The 19,666-nt window shown below is 40.3% G+C and overlaps 1 protein-coding gene across 1 annotated transcript in view; it reads right to left on the minus strand.

Annotated features, from left to right (window-relative positions):
* slit3 (slit homolog 3 (Drosophila)) overlaps window positions 1-19,666 on the minus strand; it is a 235,637-nt gene that overhangs the window by 94,413 nt on the left and 121,558 nt on the right. Inside the window, exon 5 of the mRNA XM_034207325.1 lies at window positions 7,856-7,927. Within this exon, the coding sequence (XP_034063216.1) occupies window positions 7,856-7,927 (72 nt within the window). The remainder of the gene's footprint in view (window positions 1-7,855; window positions 7,928-19,666) is intronic.

A 19,666-nucleotide genomic window follows, 5' to 3' on the forward strand; every position in this document is an offset into this window, starting at 1 on the left:
ATTGACTTATTGAGTGGTGCAGTGACGAGTCCTAAAACCCGGAAGTGAGTTAGCATTTTACCACTACGGGTTCCCTCGTCTCAGAGTCAATATGATTTCGTCATAGGATTTTGGAAATTCAAGAGACGGATCACGTTTTGTTCTACAATATTAAATACATCAGCAGTGACCCCACTGGTGAAAAACGATGATTGTTAACAAGTGGCTGAATAGGACTACAGAAGTTGTCGAGGACGTTGTACGCCATTACGCCGAACACGTAAACACTCCCGCTAAGTTTGTTTTCCCCCCTGTTCTGCTTGAAAGCAAGTACCTGCGCTCTTGCAAACTGTTAAAACAAACGCTTCAACTTGTACAATTTTTAACCTGTATTTTTGAATATCGATCTTAATTTGACGTGACGTTGAAGTCGTGCGACCCTGCTGTAGTTCGTTTATAGCATAACGTTAGCATTTTGCTTCTGGCGATTAGATTTATGAATAGACAATTATAAAGTAGGGTAGACATCCCTGCACCGCTCTATTGCGGATTTCTATCCTCCACAGTTTGTCTTTTTTAACACGTTTATTTTAGTTTTTTCTGCAGAGGTCTATATAGACACATACCAAACAAGATGAACAATGTGCAGATCAGTAAACAAAACAAAAAAAAACACTTGGGTTAATGGGTTGAGGTGGAAACTGAAGAGAAGGACGAGCGAATGCTGGGGAAATGGAGGAGTCAGCAGAACTGGTGAAAGTATTCAAATAAAAGGTACAAAGGAAACAGGGCAGAGAAGAGGTCTACAACAAAGACATTGTGTTCAAATGAGAGAGTGGACGATAAGAAGAACTAAGGGTGATCTGCTTGAGAGAGGAAACAAAAAGAACCACAACAATAGTGGAGGAGATTGAAAAGCCAAAAGGAGAAGAAATGAAAAACGTAAAATGCAAGCGATACAGTAGAAAACAGGAGGGGCAAAGGGTGAGCAGTAGATGTAAGTGGATTGAGAATGGATGTGTTGCGAATAAAGATCTGAAATGACCTCTCTATTCCCCTGCAATTAATTATCTTTAAAACATTGTGTTTGCATTTATACACATCTACCCATCGCTGCCTGCCTTCAATCAGACTCTATCTATCTAAACATGGCATACTAATGTGTTTTTATAAGTGAGACAGTCGATGCTGGTTTGCTGAGCTGTTTGAAGATCCTGCAGTACTACAAATGGCAGATTAATGCAGGTTGGATGAACATCTCTGTAATGGCTGATACTGCGACCTTCATACAGTGAATGAGGATTGAACTATAAAGGGTTAACTTGGACTTGCAAATGACTCCTGTGCTTTTAGTGATGTTCAAGGGTACAGGAAGCCATCAACATGGTTTATAATTTTAAGGCCATTGCTGTTGACTTTGTTCCAGGCTGAGATTGGTACAGTAGTCAAGGACACCAAGTGGCTTTCTGTCCAAACCCTTTTTGTGTATATCGAATTAGACAAATTGAATTTATGCTTACATTTACCTCCAGTGGACTTATGATTTGTATAACTCTGTTAAATAAACAGTGAAAAGAAATGGAAGCACATTCGTCCAACATTGAAGTTCAAGTTAAATAAAGGCAACCCTGCGAAAATCTAATTTGCCGGTCCATGGGAAAAATAGAAGTGTCTCTGTCTCTGGCTCCAAGTAATCACTACAGTTGAAGATTGTCCTCTACTTTTAGTGAGCTAAAATAGATTTAAGATTAAAACTGAATCCAGAATCCTATCACTGTGAAGGAAAATGCAATGAGCCTGTTTTGGTACATAGGTTGCAGTTTAAAGACAGCTATTGACATGTTCTCCCTCCGTTCCCGGTTGGACACAACCTTTAATGAATTAGCCACATCCTGTGATTTGAGTAAGTGCGTTGGGGGTTGGTGTGAGGCAAAGAATGATGGGATTCTGAGTAAACAATTTCAGGAAGCAGGCTATCATGTCTTCATTTTTCTTCCTTGCTATTCTTTGCATATTGGTGCAAGGCTTTGAATGCTTGATCGGGGAAGAAATGACACTGTGGAGTGTGTGTGTTACAGTATGTGTGTGTGTGTGTGTGTGTATGAGCATTATCCCTTCTGGTGTCACCTTCATTTAAAGATGAACTGTTCTGAAAAGGATGGCTATTATGAATCATTCCTTTCTATATCTTCAAACACACTTTCGCTAGATATATGCCCGGCTCTAGCTGTCTGTTGTTGGAATTGTGGTAAACATAAAAAAAACAACTGAAGGCAAACATCTGCAATGAGAGAGAGACACACGACAGTGCTGGTAGGCAACGTGTGTGTGTGTGTGTGTGTGTGTGTGTGTGTGTGTGTGTGTGTGTGTGTGTGTGTGTGTGTGTGTGTGTGTGTGTGTGTGTGTGTGTGTGTGTGTGTGTGTGTGTGTGTGTGTGTGTGTGTGTGTGTGTGTGTGTGCGCATGCAGCCGACACAATGTTCTCACCTCTCTCTGAGGCGCTGTAGTAATAATTCAAACAAACGGCCATCCAGCACTGCATTGTGGGTAGGGAAGCGTGAAGAGTGGAGGCATTTTACGAGGGAGAAACGAAAGAAGGGGATGACAGGAAGGAGGAAGGTAAAAAAGTGAAGCCATGGGGTTTTTTGTGCTTACACCGATTTACTGAATGGTTGTATTGTTTGTTGGAAGAAACTACATATTACATTCTCTGGACACATTCCTCACAAACCACCTGAAGTGATATGAGTGTGTCGATTTGCCCGTTGGGGAAAATTAATTATATTTTATCACTATAAAAAAAAGAAAATGTGTGAGAGAGGCAGATGGAAAACACGGTAGAATATGAGGACGTGATGGCGACGGAAGATAAAGAGCGTGTGTTTGTGGGCACCGAGGTGTAATGTGAGGGCATATGAAACAGCTGTATCTTATCTGATGCGTCCATGCTTCTCTGTGAGCCATCGACAGCTATATGCCTCGAAGCACCACTGACTCACATGTGTTGTGACTTAAGCGTGAATACAACAGTACACACAGCATCTGTGGCTGATCACATTTATCTCTGCTTCTCCTCACCGTAAAAAGGAAGATTTGCAGTAGCTTCTGAACATTGAAGTAAAACCTTTATATGAGTTTCAAGAAAGTATGGTTAAACATAAGTTTGCTATCACTATTATGTAGTGTATTATTTTCTGTACACTTATCTTGTGTTTTCTATAAGATAGCAACATGTGCATGACATTAAGACATGTTGTGTTTTTTCTTGACACTTCGTGCACCGTATTTAATTTGTTATGTTTCTGTATTTGTGTTTTTGGTTGTTGTTGTTTTCAATTGTCAAAAAAGTCTGCAAAACTTAAAATGTGTAAACACTTTCCAAACAAATGAGTGAATGTTTATGATTATGTTTTAGTGCTATTTGATCGTATAATATGGTGTGTTAGTAAATAGCACTCCAATTTGATTTGATTTCTCTCTTCATTTTATGTTTTACTATTATGTATTATTCATTTTAAATGTGAGTATTAATCGTTTGCTGATGTTCTAATGTTCGCAAACTAATTTTCCTCAACGTGCACCCTGAGGGAATTTAACGAGTTGTCATTTAAGAAAGGTACTTGAAACACTTGAAACAGTGTTGTGAGTTGTTGAATTGTATTTTGTATTATTTATTTATTGCACTCAGTGTCCGTCGAAACATGGCATAAGGAGGTAAATGTACCTTTCAGAAATAATCCTCTTTATATCTTTGAAATCACACTCAGAATGAAGGCAACATCAATCATTAGCATGTAGCTAAATTAGCTGGAGTGCTAATGGTTTTAGGTCAAAGGAGCAAGTATAAAGCAGAAAAACACGATATCGGAAATACACCGGTGTTGTTAACAATAGGACTTTTCTGGCAAGACATGACCAGACAAAACATGATAAAAACAAGATTAGATTATAGAAAATCAGATTAAATAAGATTAGATGTGATAGCATAAGCCTCCAGACATGAAGTAGAGTGTATCATACAGTAGGAATTCTGACACAGTGCTTTCTGCCTTTTCGAACTCTACATTTTCCTTTATCATCTATAGTTTGACTGACAGGTTGGGTTTTCGGGAATGACAGGACCAGCAGTCAGCACAATGTATAGACGAGCATGCATTATACACACACAAACACCTACACACAGATGTATGGCATATACCTGTCTCCTTAGGTTAGCAATAGACTACAGTAATCGTATTTGCCAGATTCTTGGCAGTTTCAGCAAAGCAGTCAATCTGATGGTAGGGTCGAAAGGGTCTGTGTGTGTGTGTGTGTGTGTGTGTGTGTGTGTGTGTGTGTGTGTGTGTGTGTGTGTGTGTGTGTGTGTGTGTGTGTGTGTGTGTGTGTGTGTGTGTGTGTGTGTGTGTGTGTGTGTGTGTGTGTGTGTGTGTGTGTGTGTGTTTGCATGTGTGAAAGTAGTGCAATAAATGGATAGTATGCTGGCCACCAGGCAGCTTTAAAGGGAACATCCGAGAAGGAGAGTGAGATAAAGACGGTACCCTCTGAGAAACTAGCTGGTGAGACAGAAAGGCAGAGAGAGACAGATTTGGAGTGAGTGAGAGAGACAGGGGAGAAAGAGAGAGCGAGGGGAGATAGAGACAAAGTGAGAGGGGGGGAGAGACATGGGAAAATCAATGCTGTGTCCACCAGGGACAGAATGTCATGAAGGTTTTTTTACTCTGTGGTATAATGGAGGGTTGGAGCCTTTTACTGCAGGAGTCACCTTGTCTAATGGAGGGAGGGGTGGAGGAGGGTGGGAGAAGAAAAAGAGGGAAATACTGAGGAAAAGTGGGAGAGAGGGACAAATATATCAAATGGAGATTGCTAGTTACTGTAAGAGGAGAAAGGCAGGAGGAATTGATGGATGGATGGAGAGAAGAAGTAAAAGGAAAGAAAGATGGATATCGAAAAAATTGAAAAGTATTTAAAGAAAGAAAGACAAGAAAATACAAAGGATTGACAGACAGCTAATGGGAAAAGAGAATGGAAGAGAAATGGATGATGGGAGAGAAGGGAAAGAGGATAAAGATGTAATGGCAGATGAGGGAACGGAGCAGGAAGACAAGACATTTTGAAAGGGAGAGAAACATTGAGGGAGTAAAAAAGGGGACATTTGTAAAAATAAAAGATGAGGAGAATAAGGAAGAGGAGAAGGAGGACGTTGCTGTAAAACGTCAAAAAAGAAAGTGGAAGAAATGTATGATCTATAGAAGCCTGAGTCACCCTAAATTTGGCAGAATAAAAGTTAAATGATTCACTTTGTAGGTCAAAGCAATTTAGTGCAAAACATTTTAGTGAGAGAAGAGACAATGTTACCGTCAAACTTGATTGATGTGACTTTATAGCTTTGGCAGACAGGGTTACAGCCGTTTTAGCACTGAGTCTTGTGTTACACTAGACTGTAAGGGCAGGGAGTGGCGTATATCCAATGTGAAATATCTGAAAACTCATATTGAATTGTACCTGCTGTTTATTGGAGCTGCTCAATGGGCAGCCTGTGGGACACTGTGGTTATAATGGGCAGCTCTCAAGTGTAAATGTGTGTTAATGAATGAATGTGACAGGGTATTACTGATATAGAGCTTGCATGGTCAGCATACCTACACCGGAGCAATATATATGTGGTTGAAGACACACTGAAACTAGGATTTGATTTCTGTTTGCTGGCACTGAACTTTAAATAGTTGTAAAAATACTCGAGTGAGGGCAAGGACATAGAGGTCAGGTGTTGTGTAGCATTTCATTTGGATTGTGTCCGATTTGAGAATGGAGAATGGATCAAAGGTTTGGCGCAAAGCCATGAGGTCTTACACTCCTTCACTTACATTACACACATGCAATAACCACACATGCAAATCCAACAAACTGAATGGAGAAGATGTACAGGAACTTTCAGGTCCATTTCACTTAGGAGTAATACATGGTAATATACTCCAGCGACCATAATTAATTTAGATCACACTTGGGAGTTGTCTAACCTGAAGAGCACTCGTGGCTGTCACCTAACTCTGAAATACTGTTAAATCTGAAGCAAGATGCATGTTAATCATTCTACTAATTGCCCTAATTGAACACACATCTCGAACATTGCTTCAAACTAAAGTGTGATAACATGGATGTCCTGGGAAAGATATCCAACTACTTGCTGTCATTTCATATACAAATGCTTGGTTAGTTTAGCTAAGCAGTGTCTTTGCTTGTGGGGAGAACTGTTGGGTTAACTGTGGCAATCCACGCCTGGAATTTACCAACAATTATTTATCTCACCTCATGATTCATCATTTATTAGCTGTTCTGGAGCCTTTGTATGATATAACATCACTTTTAGCAGATGGTGTTTGCTTATTTGTCGGCAAACTGCAGCTAAAAAGCAATTTCACCACACTTAATTTTTACTTTGTAGCTGTTGTGGATCTTTCATTCTTATGACATCTTGATTGGCACAACAAAGTGGAATACATTATTATTTATTTGCACCCAGCACCAGTCCAGTTGATACAAATGACAAATATAGTTGGTAACAACAATATCTGTGACCAATCTGATGTAATTGGGGATTTTTTTGCTTCTAAGTTGTGGTTATTTTATCATATGTGTATTACCAAATGCAGTATTGTATATATTCTTAATATAAGTCAAAAAAGTGTGTTTGTTATTGTTTGTTCACATTGCAATGGGATCCCAACTAAAGACAGCCTGTATAATATGATTACAATCCTCTCCCTTTATTCAACTTACTATTTCATTCAGCTAAAGCATATTTATGATTTGTTTTTCTTTACACAGTCTACATCTCTTGTTGTGAAATGAGGCTTTCAGAAGGATGGATTATTATCTTTTTGCATCATGTAGTTATAATACCCTGCTCTGTTTTTCTATCCCAACCTCCATCCCACTCCTCCGTCATGTCAGTCATGACTGATAAAACACAATTACAAATTTACAAAGAGGATATTTGTTGAGCAAAGCTGATTTTCTTCCCAGCTTTATTGTCCAATATTCGATTCTATCGCATCCTATATCGAACTCTCTCGCTTTGAGGCCATTGTTTACCCCCAAGAGTCTGTCTAGTAGATTCCTATGCAGCATCAGGCAGGATTGATCAGCCATTATCGATGGGAAGCATTGATTGGCCAGCGTATTGATCACACTATTGGGGATTAGGACGTCATGAATAAATGACAGGGGGGTATTGAGCGCTTGATGGGAGGACAACACCTCTCTGGACAGGAGGAGAGAAGAGGGAGATGATAAAAAGGAATAAGATGAGAAAAGTGGGAATATTAGAGAAGGTGAGGAGGAAAAGGGAGAAGTGATAAAAAGCAGAATGATAAATAGAGTCAGATGGAAATAACAGACACATCATGGGAAAGTAATCTAAACTAAATATGTGTTTGCGAAATAAGATTTGATGCCATGTCTAATAAATAAGAATTTTCTTGTGATACAATTCAAAATATGCAAATCCCCCCGCCCTTATATAGCTATAAAGTCTATAACAGTCTGACAGTAACACATACCTACAGTATATATAATGTTTACACTGAGTGCTACATTTAAAACCACATTATTGATGGTTTTATTCCATTGATTGGAAAGATTCATGGGCTTTATATTATACACTTTCCCTAAAATGAAAGTTTGAAACAACTTTTGGATTTTAAAAATAAATCTCCTGGTTAAGTTTGTAGCAAGTGAGCCACCAGCTGGTGAAGGAGAATTAACGAATATGTTGTGAGACGAATTTGCCTTAGAAAGTCAGGGAGAAGACGGACGTTCACGAAAGCACCTCTCAACGGGTAGTTGGGAAAGAAGGAAGACAAAGTGATTGTGCTTACAGGTTCTTGACATTTGTAATTCCTCTGAAAGCTTTCCGTGGAACCGCCTTGATCTGGTTCTCGCTGAGGTCTCTGCAGAGAGAAAGAGACACAGAGGACATGAGTTGAGGTATTCCATGCACTCACACATATATGGAGTCAAAGCATAAACAAAACCACAAACATGTTAATATATGACACACACACAGATACACAACCACGCACACACACATTCAATTACAGTACAAAGGCACAGACGGAGGAGGAGATGGAGAGAAAGGGAGAGAGAGGATGATATGACATTTATGATCAGTGGAACAATTTGGTGCAAAGAGCTTCAAAGACAATAGGAACCATCAGAAATACTGCTGGCATGAATCCATATACTGCCTTGAAGTGTGTATGTGCATGTCTCCATGTGTGTCATTAATAGAGAGGCATTGGAGGGGGAAAGCAGACAGTCACATACATAGAAAGACCAGTGTGTGTGTGTGTGTGTGTGTGTGTGTGTGTGTGTGTGTGTGTGTGTGGGTGTGTGTGTGTGTGTGTGTGTGTGTGTGTGTGTGTGTGGTCTAGCATTACTATACTTGTGGGGACCTACATCTGTTTACATAGTCACGTGTGGCGACTGGCTTCCCTTATGGGGACAAATTGGAGGTCCCCATGAGGGGAATCATTCATTTTAGGGTGAAGACTTGGTTAGGTTTAGGATTAGGGTTAGGGTTAGGCATGTGTTGGTTATGGTTAAGGTTAGGATAAGTCTCCAGGAAATGCATGTAAGTCAATGTAATGTCCCCTGAAGTGATGTATACATGGGTGTGTGTGTGTGTGTGTGTGTGTGTGTGTGTGTGTGTGTGTGTGTGTGTGTGTGTGTGTGTGTGTGTGTGTGTGTGTGTGTGTGTGTGTGTGTGTGTGTGTGTGTGTGTGTGTGTGTGTGTGTGTGTGTGTGTGTAAAAGTTAGTTTTCTCCACTAAAGCCCTCCAACAGTGCAGCACTGCTGTGGCGGAAAAAATAATAATCTATTCAGAGAAACCAGAGCACACACAGACACACAAAGACACACACACACACACACACACACACACACGCACACACACACACACACACACACACACACATTGTAATGCCAATATCAAGCAACATATCTATTTGATTTGATCCCCCTCAGCTCTAACACACACTCGGAATATGGCTGCACATACAATGGTCCTGCTATTTTTCTGTCGCCCTAATGAATACCGATATGAGCCAAATGATGTTGGACATGACACAACAGCCTGGCCCTAACTCTATTAGAGTTGTTTGTTTGGGAGAATGCCTGGCAGGCAAACCAGGTTCAGAAAGCACAATGTAATTATAGCGGAATGAAATACCAGACAAGCTAATCACCCTATAGTCCTGTCAGTCAGGCCTGAGTCCAGTACACACATACATACACACACATACACACACACACACACACACACACACACACACACACACACATACACACACACACACACACACACACACTCTTACAATGAACACACTAGTACTAGCTAGCAAAGCCAATCAGCGGTACAAATCCATCACCACAACATGTTACTGTAGATAGTCCAACAAGACTAAGATAATCATAACAAACATTTCTCTTGACCTTGACACAAACACACACACACAGGAACATCTTGATGTCATCCTCAATCCAGTACACACACAACTAACAAACACACATATACATTGAAATAAACACATACTGTATGCTTATGCCAGCTAATTTACAGCAGTCATGCATACATTCACGTACCCAGGAGGAAAATTGGTTGTGCATTATGACTTGTATTAGGGCTGTGAATGTTAATTGGCAAGCCGTGCTCAGAAAACTAATTTCCTCAAACTAACAAGGTTTCATCATTTTGGACGTTTCCCTTTGAGCCCTGTGTTTGCTGGCTCATTCCTTTTGTTTGACAAGAGATTAGCATTTTTTTCTCCACAAACCTTGATGGGAAAAGTATGTGCCTGGCGTTGTATATTCTTTATGCAAAGAAAATATGTGCGTTTATGTGCAAGTTTGCTCAGCGATTGCGGTAACGAAGGAGCACACAAGTGGCAAACATTTGACGGACAGGACTGGCGTAATGATATTTTAATCTGCAGCACGCATGGAAAATGTTCCATGTGTTTAGATTATTATTTTTCAGGAAGAAGGTTTTATTCGTTTCATTATTTGTTGTCTTTCTTGCCCGCATGATGACGTTGACTAAGCAAATAGAAAGCAAAGCTGTTCACTCTTTTTCTTTTCTAATCGTTCTCAATTATCGCTGTTGAAATACCAAAAATAAAATGCTATGAATGTGTATTTAACTCTACTTGTGGTCTGTTGAAAAGAGTATAAAATGAATGTGAAAAAAGCATGAGAGTGAGAAGAAGAAACAAACTTATTTGAAAGTCATATTTCATAAGGAGTTCCATGGCTAATAAATCTTTTATTGTTTTGTTTACCCACCATGATATTTATTTGTTATTGCTTCTAACAGAAGGAAAGTCATCCAAGTCAATTAAAAGCTATTATGAGACTGTGTGTCTCTGTGTCTGTCTTTATGACTCCAGCTGAGTGACTGACAATAGCGCCGGGAGTCCACAGTTTAAGCCCCCATAATAAAACTCATATGTCACAAAGCTTGTATTAAGTTTTCATCATACTGGTGGTTACTGTTTATCCATTTGTGCAATGGTTCTAGGGGTATGGAAATGATTTGGGGGATATTTTGGGAGGTGTAAACAGAAGATGGACACCTCATCAACATTCTATTGGGAAAAAAAGTAGAACATTTGATTTTAACCACTATGACAGGATACAATAAGTGAGTGAGAAAAAGGCTGCTATCACTTTGGCAGGAAATGTGAACCCTTTACTCATGGTATAAACCTGATTAAGAAAATAGGCTTTCAGGGACAAGCAGATAGCTGCCATTTGGCACTGTTTTGATGTGACCTAATGTACTCGGGGGATAATGAAAATAGCTCTTTGCTCTAATGTATTGTCTCCGCTGAACACATTCACGTCATGTTTTCATGTAAACAGCTGTCCTCCTCCCATCTCTCTGTGAGTCATACCTGCCGACCTTTGAGTAGAGCGAAGACTATAACCAACAGGAGATTGGCCTGCGGTACTTGAAAAGGACACTCACTGATAGAATAACCACACAAACACACACACACACACACACACACACGCACGGGCATATAAAAACTCATTTGGAAAGCTGGATGGTTTGTACAGCAGTGTGTAGCAATCTGCTCCCATGATTAAGCCATGTTGGTCCCCCTCTATTGCCACAGCGTTTGAAAGAGCTGGCAATTAATCTCCTAAAAATTATATTAAAGAAACGGATGGCTGTTTGAATTATACATCAGTTCCATTACGATGACAAATTCTGTAAATTATAGTGGTACAGATTGTGAAAACAACTGCATATATTTTGAGGAACTGGAATCTCAATACGCAACCGATGACGCAAACGTTCAGTTATCTGAGTTCAGTTTTCATGGAGGAAATACAGGAAAGAAGAGTTGAAAACAAACGGCAGAAGGAAGAAACATGGTCTTTTATCATTCCCTCAATGTTTGTAATGGATTTCTAAGTACTGTATGATTGATTACATTTTGACCAGATGTCATTCAGACCTTCCCCTTTCACCACACAGACCCCCCCACCCTTCGTTTACCCAGCCAAGGCCTCTCCTTCCTGGGCATGCTGACTCTCTGTGGCCCCTAAAAGTCTGGAGGGATTGAGGATGACAGCAAAATCTTCCTCTGTGTGTGTGTGTGGCCTAGCATTACTATACTTGTGGGGACCTAAATCTGTTTACACAGTCATGTGTGGGGACTCTCCGCCCTTATGGGGACAAATTGGAGGTCCCCATGAGGGGAATCATTAATTTTAGGGTGAAGACTTGGTTAGGTTTAGGATTAGGGTTAGGGTTAGGCATGTGTTGGTTATGGTTAAGGTTAGGATAAGTCTCCAGGAAATGCATGTAAGTCAATGTAATGTCCCCTGAAGTGATGTATACATGGTATGTGTGTGTGTGTGTGTGCGTGTGTGTGTGTGTGTGTGTGTGTGTGTGTGTGTGTGTGTGTGTGTGTGTGTGTGTGTGTGTGTGTGTGTGTGTGTGTGTGTGTGGTGTGTGTGTGTGTATGTGTGCTCCTGGCGATCACCTCCTCCATATTAAGTTCCATTATTCATGTGAGGAGAATAATAACACTAGCCAGGTCATTCTTTGCGACTCTTCGGATATTACGGTTAACCCCTTCACGCACACAGAGTCACACACAGAGAAACACACATATGGGAGACACACACAAAGAGTGCACACAAACACACATTTGTGTCCCAGTAAGCCTCAGCAACACAAATGCAGATATAAAAACATAACTAGTGCAAACACATATTTATTTCCCAATTTCCACACAGATCAAATGAACTTTTCCCTCAGGCTGTGTCACCCCTACACTTTTTTTTATCCGACAGTCGACACCAGTTATTAGATGGATACGCCCTCAGGTTCGTTCAGATATGAGCAAAGGTCCACTATGAACCATTAACCTGTGAGAGGGGGAGTGGAAACATGCCTCTTTGATATCATATGATTTTGATCTCAGATGGCGTCACAGGAGGTCTCAGTAAGACGGAGATGACAAGGAGGTCGGCAGAGGTTTGGATCCATGTGTCAGTTAGAATTGGTGTGTCTCTGCGTGAAAGAAACAGCAGGCAAGTGAGAGCGGATGGGCGGCAAAGCATGCATCTTTGTGTGTGTCTCTGTCTTTTATTAAAAGGAGGGCGACGGGGAAGAAAGAAAAGAGATGACCCTTGGCTGGGCTCCAGGGGAGAGATGAAAAAAGAGAGAGGAGAGGAACAGGAGTAAACGGACAGAGAAGGAAGACAGAGGTGGCAACATTTTTTTTTTTTTAAACCTGAGACACCTTCAATGGTTCGCGTCTCACTTCTTCATGTCTTTATTTTCCCCTCACTTTCTTTTTCAACCACTACTGCTATCTCACTCTCTCTCTCTCTCTCTCTCTCTCTCTCTCTCTCTCTCTCTCTGTCTGTCTCTCTCTCTCTCTCTCTGTCTGTCTCTTTTTCTCTCCCTTGGGGGCTTTAACTGCATTTAATATTGTTCCATAAATAGAGTAATAAATATCGACTGCTGGCTAGCAGTCGATATTGTTTTTTTTCTTGTTTTTTAAGGCACTCTACTGTAGGGCAAGACCAAAGTCATGCAGCAGGTATTACAGTGATATGTCCTGTACTGTAAAACATCCTTTGGTATCTGTAACCATTAGAACTATTAAAGTGACCGTTAAACCATATAACTAACGGCTATTATTTGATATTTCTTATTTATAATGTAAATATATTGAAATGTTCTGATACCTTTTAATTATATTGCTTAAAATGAACAAAATAGCACAATACTTCATTGACACATGTATGTTTTTCACCAGATCACTCAAGGTGAACTGCACAGTGAGTTTAGGCATGTATCTAAGTGATCAAATGAATATGGATGTATATATTCTCTCATTGCAACAGCACACAGTGAGGTCTGTGTCCTCTAAATCGAAGTAATTCAAATGTGGCCTTTGTTTACTCTGACAATTTGTTGGCAAGTTCAAAAGAAACTTAAAGCGACTTTTTTTTCTAACAATCATTTATCCTGGGGGAACTTACTGACTATAAATGCAGCATTTTGGCAGTGCCACAGACATATAGCTCCATGCATTCAAAACGGGAACTTTCCCATTACAACCATGGCTTCCCAGTCTTGGCTGCAGAGTGACTCTACTTGAGTGATTGATACTTGTGCCAACAAACCGGGGGGATATATTACCCAACATGCTGGCAGCGCATTGCAGACATAGGACTGCAGTGTGGGTTTGATATTTTAAAGTTTTACCTCGTAAAGCAATATTTTATAGCCAAATAATTGTCTTGATTTAGGCTAACAGCGCATGATGGTCTACTGCGTTCTATAGTCAGATGTTTTGCCTTCAGTTCTTGTTTGATTATTCTAAACACGTTGAGCATTCAAACTGTGTGTTCCCTGAAAGCTTGATCTTTTATGCTATTTTTATGGGAAGTGTTGCTTCCCATCAGACACATATTGCCTTCAAATTTGTCCTCTGTATCTCGCTGTACTATATATAATGGAGGTCACACAGAATGGTCTTCCTTCCATATTTTCTCCATTTCTTTTTTGCCTTTCTCTTTTCAGTCTTTGTAATTCTTCATCAGTCTTTTGACTCAATGCCCTTGCTTCGTCTTGTAACCTCCGCCTCATCCATCCTCCTCCCCTATTCAACCATTCCCCCCGTCCCCCGTCCCCCAGCTCCACTCCCTGTGATTTAATTAAGTGGGCGCTTTATGAATAAAAATATTGCCCCCCTCTATTGATCATGGTGGATGGGAGGATGACAGCTCTGGCTGGCTGGGACGGGACAGCCACTCTCCTAACTCGCTCCATTACACTGATCTAACTAAGTGTGTGTGTGTGTGGAGTTTAATCAGTGTGTGTGTATACAAGTGACATTGTGTAGCACTGTGTGTGGGTGTGGACGGTAGAGTGTTGTGTGTGTTTGTGAAGGAAACAGGCACCTGGGAGCAGAAGCAGCTAAATCAAACTGAACGTTCTCAAAAGCTCCCATGGGCCTTTGCAAATCCTTCGTTAAAGAGAAACACACACACACACACACACAGCCACATAGACACACACGCATGCACACATTCCTCCAACGCCTCATTTGATACATACACTGCATCAGCATTATAAATGGACATTGTGTGCACTTTTGGTTTCTATCTCTCTCTCTCCTGCTCCCTCCCCCTCCTCTACCCATCGCTCTCCGTAAGGCTGTAAGTATCTATTATGTTTTGTCGATACTATAATTAAATTGGACAGCTTAATGCAATTCTCTGATCCATAGGCCTTTATGGATATAAAAGCTTTTCTGGCCCCATGCCCGAAAGACGTCCAACAAATTTAGATGAGTTACTATTGGGCAAAAAAAAAAATGTTGGAGAGGTTAAGGCAGCAGGGCGCACACATGGTCATTTGTAATTGGCTAATTCACTTTAATGTCTCCGACGCAATTTTGTTTTAATATGTTTTCTTATTTGAATTGTCATCCGCTGGACTAAGCGATATTACAAGTCCATCCCTCTTTCCTTTATTTGCTTTGTTAGTCCTTCCTTTTCTTCTAGTGCTTTAGCTAAGCGATATTGCAGGCTCTTAGGGACATTTATAGAGCTAATAAAACTTCAGCAGCAAAGGATCAGGAGACAACTTCAGAAGGGACGCAGAGAGGGGATATATAGGAGGAGAGGGTGGATTAGGAGGGCGAGAAAATATACTATAGATGGAAGGGGATAGATAGATACTGTTGAGACAGTTTAAATGTATTAATTTGTGTCTCTGAAAGAATAGATTTATTATTTCCCATTTATGTCTAAGAGAGGGCATTTTAATGTACGAATGTAATGTCGTTTACGGTTCTTTACCAGTAACGATCATCTAAATGAACGAAAATCGCCATAACAGTAAATCATTATTTTCATATTTTGGCTGTTGTTATGCAACTTTATTCTATGATTACTTTTATTTTGGTCATAAAGCATGACAAAGAGTGGCGGTTTACTGACATGTGACACCTAATTGAGACCTAAATGCAATAATTGTGAGGCAACACAATGCAATAGATCTGGATCAAAAAGATAAACTGGTAATTGATTCTCGCATGTGAAATAGGCGATCCTCGGTGAGAAAAGGATTTAAAGCATTACGGGTGATGGAGGATTTAAGCTGGAGAATCTCATTCTGAAAATGGCCAAAGCTCCTTGACTAAATGGATTTGTTCTTTGGGAAATTGTTTAACCAGCATAAGGCTTTTAAAGAGACCCTTAGTCCACAGAGAGTTGTCCAAACATCTTATTTAATATGCCAACTTGAGTTTATCCACAAGCGTTATCAAAAGTTGATATAAAATCCCAGTAAAGTGCAAAAAAAGGATAAACAGTTTATGAAAAACAACAAGCAACATCATGTCGTAAGCTAAATCCTTATATCATTCTCCTGCTAAGTGGCTAAGTGAAAACCTTAAAAATAAATGGTAAAGTGCAATAATAAATGGATAATTGAGGAACAGGACATGAGGATGAACCCAACAACCTGTTTCTGACTGGCTGACGTCGTCATGGAAGAATAGATTGGCGTGTTTTACTAAGACTAAAAGGTGGAATGGGGAGGCATGAGGAGAGGAAAGACAGGAAAAACAGGAGGTGAGGAGAGGTAATGAGGAGTGGGCAGGTGATGGAGGGGAAACGGGTGAAAGAAGTAAAAGGGATTATAGGCAATGCAAGGACACATTGAAGGGAGTAGGGAAGGAAAGACAATGAAGTGAATGGAAAAACAATAGTTGCTAGATCTGAGTATAGAGGGATGCAAGGGGAGGTGATGAAGGTATGGAGAGAGAAAAAAGGAGGAGGTGCCAATAAAGCAGCTGACGGTGACTTTTTGCTTTTATAAGCATCTGGGGAGCACCTCAGCACCCATAAATAATACGCTGCAAATTAGCAGATTGGATAAGAGAAGGGGACTGCTGGAAGCGTGTGTGTGTGTGTGTGTGTTTGTGTGTGCGTGTGTGTTTGTGTGCATGCATGTGTGTGTTACTATGAACATGTACTCATGAAACTGTACATGTGTGTGTTGGTGTCACTTTTAAACATTAACATGATGTACTGCATGTTCAGTACATTCTCTGTACAGCTGTGTCTTTGAGGGTGTGTGTATTTGTGTGTGTGCGTGTGTATTTGTGTGTGTGTGTGTGTGTGTGTGTGTGTGTGTGTGTGTGTGTGTGTGTGTGTGTGTGTGTGTGTGTGTGTGTGTGTGTGTGTGTGTGTGTGTGTGTGTGTGTGTGTGTGTGTGTCTGTGTGGCATCTCTTCTGATCAGTCTCTCAGCAGGTTAGCGTTGTCAAGGTTACCGCAGGCCATTTTGCCAGTGGGCCAATTAACTTTTAACACAGGAACAGAACAGTGCAGGTGTCTCATGGTGCCGGGGTTAGAGAGAGTGTGTGTATATGAGTGTATATGTGTAGTTTATCCAAGAGTATAGTTTTGAAAGACACCGACAAGCACATAGTGCGTGTGTGTGTGTGTGTGTGTGAGATTAAATGAGACGGTGTGTGTGCATGGGAGAGCAGAAAGCGAGAGAAAATAAATCTTTTGTTGTCTCTATGTTTGTCAAACAGCAGCGTGGCCTTTCATGATGCTAAGAGAAGAATACAATTGAGGGTGAGATGCGGGCAAATGTGAGCACAGCAAGACATCAGGGAGTGAGGGCTCCTGTGTGTTGCAGACGACTAAATGTGTTTCCTAGTAAAGGTTGATGCAGTCCCTTCTGTGCAAAGAGAGTTGTTTGAGTTACTTTGGACCAACATCAAAATATGCAACATGATTTTTGCCTGACACTAAATATCACTTAACAACAATTGTTCCTTTTCTTGGAGATAGCACTATGGCAAGACTTATTTGTTTGGTTTTCCCTCTCACTGACGTTTAGTGATACTATACACGTTTTACTGTCATTTCTCTGTAATTAAAACATTTAACTAAGAGTATAACACCAATGTCTATTGCTAGGCACATTTGCACAGTTAAAATTCAAAGTTATGTGTTTCTGTTCTAAACTTCTTAAATGATAGGGTTTGTATATGCTTTGAACACAGATTCATGGATGTCTTTCCTAAATAGAATTTCTAGAAATGTCTAGTTCGACTACATTTTGAGACTGATGAAAAGGAAGCAGTTTTTGATGCCAAATAAAAATCATTTTCTAAAACTAAGGACAAATTAAATGAAATCCCTAGTACACAGGTTAGCCAAATTACCTTAAAGCAAACAGGCCACCTTGTTTAGCTTTAGTTTAAAAAAGGAACACAACATTATAACTCATAGAGCTTCAAAGAGTAAGAATTGTGTGTGCATGACACCACAAATGTCTGTAATATGTTAAAAGGAACACATAGGAAATTAAATGACAAGAAACACTGTAATCAGTAGCAGTATATGATAATTACTTCCAGTCTATGCAGTGTCAAAACCTGAACAACATCCAGTCATCATATCCCATCCAGAATATTTCTATTTAGCAGTTAAAAACCTTAACCTGTAAAAGTGAAATCTATTGCCAAGTTTCTCATATCATGAGAAAAAATGAATTTCTCTAAGTGTTCTTTGTTGGACGTTCGTGACGCAGCAGCGAAGCAAATGCACAGCACAAATGAATGTTTGAACAATGGTTGTATCTGCCTGAGTGTATTTGGTGAAACAAAGTGATTGTGATGGCTAACAGAGCAGACTGTCATCCTCCCTTCCCATGCAGTCCGACGCTAATTCCTCTGACAGACTTTCTTCCACAATGGCTACTGGCTGCTGTCTTCTTAGCCTGAGGGCCTGTCTGGTTGAGCGAGAGTGAGAGTGTGTGTGTGTGTGTGTGTGTGTGTGTGTGTGTGTGTGTGTGTGTGTGTGTGTGTGTGTGTGTGTGTGTGTGTATGTGTGTGTGTGTGTGTGTGTGTGTGTGTGTGTGTGTGTGTGTGTGTGTGTGTTGTGTGTGTGTGTGTGAGAGAGATGGAGAGAGATGGAGAGAGAGCTATACAGAAGTTGGGTAGATGGAGAAAGAGAAAGGAATAAAAGAGACAACCAGGGAGAAAGAAAGCACTTTTGTGTATGCGAGAGTGTGTGTGTGCATGGTTGCTATGCTGTCTCCAGGCCGTAATCTCTTTAGTAAGCCCCATGATCCAGTTAGAGACAGCGAGTGGCTAATGTCAGGGCTAACTGGAAGAGAGGGATCTATGTGAGTGTGTGTTTATACATGTTTGTGTGTATGCCTTTACTATATCCATATCCTTGTTGAGACTGTCAGGGACAAACTGTAAGGCAACTTGAGTGTTTGTGTACTGCTGGAATAAATGTTGTTATGCCTACAACCATATCCACTTCCATGTATGAGTGTATAGTGTGTGTGTGTGTGTGTGCGTGCGTGCGTGTGTGTGTGTGTGTGTGCGTGTGTGTGTGTGTGTGTGTGTGTGTGTGTGTGTGTGTGTTTAATTGTGTGTGGCAGCCGGGTGTGTCTGAAAAGCAGCAGTGCCCATTAAGGCTGAGAGATTAGATTGAGTGGATCCAGATTCTGCGCCATTGTTCCTCCTACTGCTGCAGGAAAGCCTGCTGCAGGAAAGCTTGCTGTAGAGGTGCAGGAAATGGATTTTTAGTTAATTTGTCTGGTCAAATCAGGGTTAAGAAAGAGAAGAAAAAAAAGTTAATTGGGTTTAAAATCCGGTCACTTTTGAGAAATAGCAACATCCTGCAGAGATGTTTCATGCTCAGCAGCGTAGAGGTTGCAGTAACTACAGTGGGTTTTATGTTAATATGCAGCAAAGATTGCTGGCTTTTCGCTATTTAAACCACATTTTTTAAATCAGTTAAAATTGAAATATATGTTTATTCCAAAACTGATTCCCAGAAATATTAAATGAATAAATATAATACAATGTGATCAATGATAAATAAATGTACAAAAAAATCCTTGTGAAACATTAGATAATCATCTGATCAAGACCTTTTAAAATATGACAAAACATTTCATTTCATACAACTATTTATTCTGTTTTTATTCTGGGCCAATATGCCTCAATTGATTGGAGGCTGTGCATTATCCTGGTATGTCTTGGTATTTAATATATGGTTCATTCAGTGCAGCGTGTAGATGAATGTTGTAAATGTGCTTGATGCTGTCGTGGCA

This window comes from Gymnodraco acuticeps, unplaced genomic scaffold, assembly GCF_902827175.1.
Source record: "Gymnodraco acuticeps unplaced genomic scaffold, fGymAcu1.1, whole genome shotgun sequence".
Lineage (NCBI taxonomy): Eukaryota > Metazoa > Chordata > Actinopteri > Perciformes > Bathydraconidae > Gymnodraco > Gymnodraco acuticeps.